This window comes from Merops nubicus, unplaced genomic scaffold (assembly GCF_000691845.1).
Source record: "Merops nubicus isolate BGI_N331 unplaced genomic scaffold, ASM69184v1 scaffold36355, whole genome shotgun sequence".
NCBI classification, from domain to species: domain Eukaryota; kingdom Metazoa; phylum Chordata; class Aves; order Coraciiformes; family Meropidae; genus Merops; species Merops nubicus.
This window is the reverse complement of record NW_008608230.1, coordinates 1-7,028: the sequence shown is the minus strand read 5'-3', so window position 1 is coordinate 7,028 and position 7,028 is coordinate 1. Positions and strand designations below refer to the sequence as shown.

The following is a 7,028-nucleotide window of genomic DNA, read 5'->3' as shown; positions in this document are numbered from 1 at the left end:
GACCCGCAGTGCGGACAGAACATCCGGCCGCCGTGACGTGTGTGGGGTCTCACCCCGCGGGGGTTGATGGGGTTGGTCACGGAGTGACCCAGAGAGCTCGGTACCAGCAGCACCTGATTCAGCGCATACCCGAGAAGTCTCTCGAGTTACAGCGGGGCCTGTCGAGACAGGGCAAGGGGTGATGGTTTGAAACTAAGAGAGATTTAGACTAGAGAAAAGTGGGGCATTTTTGACACTGAGGGTGGTGAAACCCTGGCCCAGGTTGCCCGGAGAGGTAGTTGATGCCCAGTCCCTGGAACCATTCCAGGCTAGGTTCGATGGGGTATGAGTGACCTGCTCCAGTTGCAAATGTCCCTGCTTCCTGCAGAGGATTTGGCCTAGGTGACCCCTAAACTTTGCTTCCTAAAGCAAACCGTTCTGTGATTCTGATTCTGTGACTTCCAAACACTGAGGAAAGGGGAGGCCAACCATGCCCTATGACCTGGCATTACATTTTTAACCCTTTTATACATTTAGAAATAGGCCACACTAGCTTCTGAATGAAGAGCTTGATAATCTTTCTGATGTGTAGGTTTCAGGAAACTATCAGGCACGCTCAGCTTCCTCCTTCTCGCTGTGGGGTAACCTGCCCATCATGTAGAATTCCTTGTTTGGACGCAGGTCAATAAAATGAGCTATGCGATTAGACATGGCAAAAAATGCAGAAATCATGCCTATGTCCCAGGCATCTTCACGGTCAAAGCCATGCTTCTCCAGCTTCTGGAAATGCTCTTCAGTGATGTTATCAGCTTGACAGATTGCAAGAGCAAACTCCAGCATTGCCAGGTCCCGATCACTCAGGTCAGCCAGTTTCCAGTTCACAATGACCTGTGCAAAGGCAGAAACCAGAAGTAGCACAGATGGACCTGGCAAACAGCCTAACTGGCTGACCATCTTCTTTGCTCCACAGACCAAAGAGATGGGAACACACAGGCTCTTACTCAGCACCTGAACCAGACCTCCTGGCTACCTCCAGACAAAAGCCTCACCTTTTTTACTGCCCTTCTCATCTCAGGAAATTCAGCAGTTTTGCTGAGTGGGCTACACGGGAATTCTTGAAACGAGACCCAAGCTGCCAGGATGCTGCAGCTCCCCATTGGTAGCAAGTTCCTCCACGGACCAGATTAAAACAGCAGAGAATGTGGGCAGCAGGACGAATGCTTTGCAGGTCAGCCATCCCTCCCTACATCGTGCTTAGGAGATGGATGACAAAACACAGACTCCACTTCGAGGTCCCACCCCACTGCTCACCAGTAAACCTACGCAGTCAGGTGTTAAGTGCCCCAGACACGTCAAGATCATTTGGAACCACAGGGACTTACAGATCAAAGCTTCATGTGACAAAGTAGACTTGAGAGGGCCACTCCCACCTCCCTGTGTGAAGGAGGTAGAGCACACGCTGCTGTAATCCCACTGACCTGGTCAGCCAGTGTTGGCTGCTTGGAATAGATCCGATGAAGTGCTCCATGTGCAATCACGCAGTAGGGACATCTGTTCACAATGCTTGTAGCCACAATTATTAGCTCTTTGTCTGCCTTGGTGAGTCGCCCTACAGGGAGAGCAGAAGATTTGGCATATCTTCCTATTAAAAACATCCACCACAGCAAGTGTCACTGGAAAAACTGAGGGGGGAGGGTTCCAAGTACAAGCTGCCTGCAGTACAGCCCACGGCTCCAGGGAGATGCTGCAACCAAAGCTCCTGGGTCACAGGACAAGGGGCAGCAGTTTAAACTGAAAGACAGTAGGTTTACATTGGACATAAGGAGAAAATGTTTTATGATGAGCGTGGTGAGACACTAGGACAAATTGCCCAGAGAAGTTGTGGGTGTCCTACCCCTGAAATGCTAAAAGTCAGGCCAGATGGGGCTTTGAGCACCCTGATGTCTCTGCTCATGAGAGGGAAGGTGTTTGACTAAATGATCTTTGAAGGTCCCTCCCAGTCCAAAACAATCTGTGATTCTGTGATCATGCATGTGACCAAATTACCTGGATAGTTGCTTGTGGGGCAGCCAATTAGGATGAGGGGCATGAGATTTGGTGAACAGGGAAACAACAATTCCATCTAATGGGAAAACTCAGAGGAGCAAAATTTCTTGCTGATAGAGTAGGAAGCTCAGCTGGTACTTCTCCATACACAGCCTCCCTCACACAAATTTCACATGCTGCTCATGGCCAAGAACTACTGTGAAGGAAGAGCTGCAGGCAGGCTCAGCAAGGACCTGCCCCTCCCTCCAGAACTGGTTTATGCTGTGCCCTTTGCTGGGACCCCAGCTGAGCCACACTGCAGTGCTGTACTGCATAACCCTGCTGGTCTTGAACTTGACTGACGCTCAGGCCAACATTCTGGCTTGATCTTGGATCTGCCTCGTCCCTATGGAGTTGCCTGGGAAATCTGGAGCCCTGGCTGGCCCTGGTGAGCACTACCAAACCTGCCCTGCTCTGGCAGTGTGGGGTTGCAGCCTTGCCCACAAAACCACTGTATCTGTCTGCACCCTGATAGCATGCGCAGCTCCCACCTCACCTTTCCTTAGGCAGCAGCCCATCAGTCCTGAGACAGAGCATGGTGCAGTGAGGCAGCATGGCTCAGCTGGAGAGCTGCATTTTAACTGCAAGCTAAAGAGTATGAAGCTGAATACAGCAATACAAGCAAAGACAGAAGCAGCTCCAGCCTCTGCCAGCTGTTATTATGGGCTGGGAGAATGCACGGTGAAGCAATACATCCGAGGATGTCAGAAATGTCGCTTCTGGCAACTTTTCACATCTACAAAGGGAAGGGCAGTTTTGAGGTGATGCTGGTGGTACGGTTTATGTGAATGGCTTACCTGTGTCTTTGTTCATAATGGCATTGTAATATGCAAAAAAAGCTCTGAATTCAGCAGGTCGATGAGACATGGCTTTGAACACATTGGGCAGAAATCCAGTCTGTTCAAGGAAAAAAGCAAAGCAAGTCAAAAACTGCACCTTAACACAGAGCATGGAAAGCAAAATTAAGGCACAAGGCTTAGAGTACAATTTGTTAGCACAGCAGCACTTGGGAATTTCTGCATAGCCATTCTCTTGCTTGTTTATACATATGGCTGAACATGTAATTGTATGGTTCCTAATTAGGTGTTGCTGCAGTTTCATAGCATGACTGATTGTCCCACTCTCTTCAGCCACAGGACTAATGGCCACAGTCACACCAGTGAGATCTCCAAACCAGGAGGCAAGCAGTCTCCTCTTGGTCTCCCTGAGCAGATTCTGCTAGGCCCCTTTGACTGTTGTAAACCTTCCATAACTCTTCCCTCTGAGCTTACAGGACTCTGAGCAGGGCCACAGATATATGAACAGCATGCCATTGGAGGTGCTGGCACAGAATGGATGTAGGTGTTGGCACAACACTGCTTTCCTTCTCTCAGCGTTCTGCCCCTGGTAACTGCTGATGCTTAGTCCATCTCTTACTGCCCCTTATGTGCAGGACCAGCTAACGCAGGGCCCACCTGTGCTTGGTTCCCTGCAGTTGTCATTGATCAGCAAGGGATTATCAGCCTTGGTGCCTGGCTGTCCACTGCCGTTCTGAACAGGCTAGGTTGACTGTGACTATGGTAGCTGCCTGCAGGCTCCACCAGCTCACCGGCTGTTCTTCAGAGTGTTTATGGAAAAGGAGGGTAGCCCATGTGCCACAGACCCCTCAGGGAACCTCCCTCCACCACCACACAATTGCCTGTGCCTTCCTCCTGTCTTACCTCTCTGTTTACTGTTAGTTAACTAAGGGGAAGTTCTTCCTTGCTTGTCCATAACCTGTTAGCTTACTTAGGGACCTCTAGCAACAGAGGCTGGCAGCACTGTTTGGATATCCAAGACTGCCAGGTTGACTGGATCCTGCATATAAGTCTTTACTGACACCTTCAGTAGACAGACACACAGGGGTTTGCGTCACAGCATGTGACATCTGAGGTGGCTCTTCCTCTTTGCATCATATGTGCCCTCACATCTGGCAACTCCTTCCATTATCACACAAACTTCACAGAGGTCCACTGCAATGGCAGCAGGGCACAGATTGAACAGGCCAGCAGGAAGGACAGGGAGGAATGGACCAGCACCCTGCTGAGGGAAAGTTCTTGGATGAGAAAATTCTCCATAGAGCGGTGGCCGGTGGAGTGTTTCAGCTGTCAGGAAGGACTGTGGCATTCCTCCTCTGCAACACCAGGGAAGGAGATGCTTGCCCAGTTACCTCCTTTTGCCCTTACACACAGTTCTGTATTAGGCTTACTGTTCTGCCACTGCACAGCCTGCTAGACTTTGGAGAAAAAAAAAAAAACAAAGCTCAGAAGTAGAAATACCCTGAGCCTTTTAACACTGTAATCAAGGCATGTCCTGCTCTGATTTTTCTTCAATAGAAGTGTTAAAAATACTACTAATAGCAACTCAAGTAAACACAGATGCTTGAAGTGCTGGTGTCTAAACCCTGAGCCCTGAATAAGGGTTGACATATGGATGATGTCCACAACCAGGCAGGAAAGACCTTCCTCTTGGTGTTCTCTCAAGGCTGGCCAACCTTGGGTGAAAACCAATTGGGAAATCACCACCAGGTGTCTCTAAAGTTAACACTATAAAGGTTGGCTCCACTTTTAGTGAGTGGGGGTGTTTTATTATGTGGTAGGTGTGCTATGTAGGGTTTCCAGTTATTGGCAGGTCTTCCTGACTGTCCATTACAAGCAGAGCTCCCAGCAACAGCAGAACAATATCACAGCCAGGACAGAAAGATCGTATATGTAATGACATTGCTTTTTGGCAATTACCATGATTGGAATTGGACTATTGACCCGGCTTATTCCTTCTCCTGTGACCTGGCTTCTGACTCGGCTCATTCCTTTCTTTGCTTTGTCATATATGGTGAGTGAATGTATCAATCTATTTATTTCTCTGGTTGTTAGCCACCTCATATCCTCCCTACATATTTTACAATGGGATTGAAAGGTCTGGCCTGTGTGCTTCTTATTGATGGCAGTGTCCTTCCTATTGGGGCATGCAGTCAGCAAAAGAATGCTCTCCCAGAAAAACACATACATGTCAGTGTTCCAGCTAACCCCACGCATGAGACACCATCTGAAACAACTCACTAGTCTCATGGAACTGGTCAGACTTACAAAATCGTGTCAACACTGCAGGATTTCCAGCAAAATACCCATCCTGTAGGCTGGGAAGAGCTTTGAGAGAAGTGCTGTTCACCTCAGTCTTTTAACAGATTTGTGTCTGGACACAACTGGAACAGAACTGCTCTCTTGGGGTGAATGACTTGCTCAAACTTCAGACTGTTTCCACTAACAGAGTCTTGCAGAACTGTTTTACCTTCATTTCTACTTCCTCCATGAGTTCCACGATGTCATACGGCATGTCCTTCTTGTTGGGTACAGGGTACCGCCCAACAGGCCTCTCCTTTTTGGTGCTGTATGCCACCCAGGGCTGCCTCTGGAGTGCCCCTGAGGCCAGAAAATGCAGAAGCTGGGGAGAAAGGAGAAAGGGAAGTTTGTTATTCAGGAGGTCATTTATCATCTTGGCAGCCTAGTGAGGGAGGACCTTTCCTCCTGCCTTTCTGACAGGACTCAGGGGCATGTCTGTTACAGTAAGTTGCTCACTGCTCCATCAGCAGAGTAGTCAGTGCTCTGGGAAAGGAAACCCAACTCCCACTCCTGGCTGTAGCCCTAAGCTGCTGTGTGGGCAGCCAGCAGGCATCACCTCCCCTTGCCTGGCTCCTGTGCACCATCTCAGCTGCAGGCCACAGCTTCTGCTCCTTGCAGTCCTCATCACCACAGATCAGCCCATCAGCACCAACACTGAACCTGCAGTATCCCCCCAGCTCAAAAGGTGTTTCCTGACAGCCTGTGCACAGCAACTTCGCAGTGACATCAAGCAGTAGCCCTAACATGTCTCCTCCAACACAGAAGCATGACGAATAAATTGAAGACCTGTTTCTGCCAATCAGCATTCCTACAGGCAGAGCTGCCTCTCCTCTTGCAGAACACTGAGTGATGCCAGAATCAGGCCTTCCAGAGGGTTGACGCAAACAGCATTGTTGCACCAGAACCACTGTGAAGGGTCTGGCACTGACAAGACTGTATCACCCTTTGTCATGCTCTATTACTGTAAAATAAAGGCTGGTTTTGCAGTGAAGGCTTCAAGCTGTATTAGCTCTTTAGCTGTGTCAGAAAAGGCTTTATCAGAGCAGCTGCATCTTACAGATGGGCTGGGAAGCAGAGTGACTTGGTTCTGGGCAGTTGGTGCTGGCAAGGAAACAGAGTCTGCATGTCCCAATGCCCTGCTCAGAGCACACCTCGACTGTCTTACCAGCGCTCTGGCACCCACCAGATCAGTTCTGAATGATCCCAGGAACACTGCATGTTCCTCAGTCACCCCACCACCACATGGTGTTTCCCACAATTTTGAGGTGAAGATGAAACCTGCTTGATCATACATTCTTCAAGTGGTTTTGCTTGGTATATATATTGAGTTCTGGCCTGAATGCCAACACACTACTGCAGCATAAAAGAGTAACAATGACAATGGAGGCAGAGATGCCTCAGCTTGATGCTGTGAGGAAGGAAGACACTGAAATAGCTGTACAAGAACATATCCAGTTATGAATCTGAAGAGAAAAGCACTAGACCAAGTATAAACAAGAAAACCATCTCAGAAATGAAACGTCTGAGGATAAGCTCAAAAATACACTGGGGTGCAACAAGTAGCTTTAGTGCGCCAGAGAGCAGGGACAGCCACCACGTGAAGGTCAGCCGTGTGCCCTGTTCAAACCCTGCATACATCAGTGCCAGGCTGTGTTGGGTTTTCCTATCACTAGAATAAAAGGGGCTGGAGGACGCCAGGTGTGCGACATGGGTCAGCAGCTGCACGACAGCATGTGACACCCTGAGTGAGAAGGAGGAACCGTCCAGGGGCAGGAGCTGGAGGTCTCGACGGGATCCAACAGCTCTGCAGAAATATTGCCGGCGTGG

General features: G+C 49.3%; 1 protein-coding gene across 1 annotated transcript; it reads right to left on the bottom strand.

The window, feature by feature from the left end:
* Nucleotides 1-585: 585 nt before the first annotated feature.
* Nucleotides 586-5,523, bottom strand: LOC103772862 (the record flags this gene model as incomplete). Its single annotated transcript, XM_008940206.1, has 4 exons — nucleotides 586-867; nucleotides 1,458-1,588; nucleotides 2,862-2,961; nucleotides 5,371-5,523. Coding segments are annotated over 4 exons (666 nt in total), but the record flags the coding sequence as incomplete, so codon positions are not given.
* Between the last annotated feature and the right edge of the window lie 1,505 nt (nucleotides 5,524-7,028).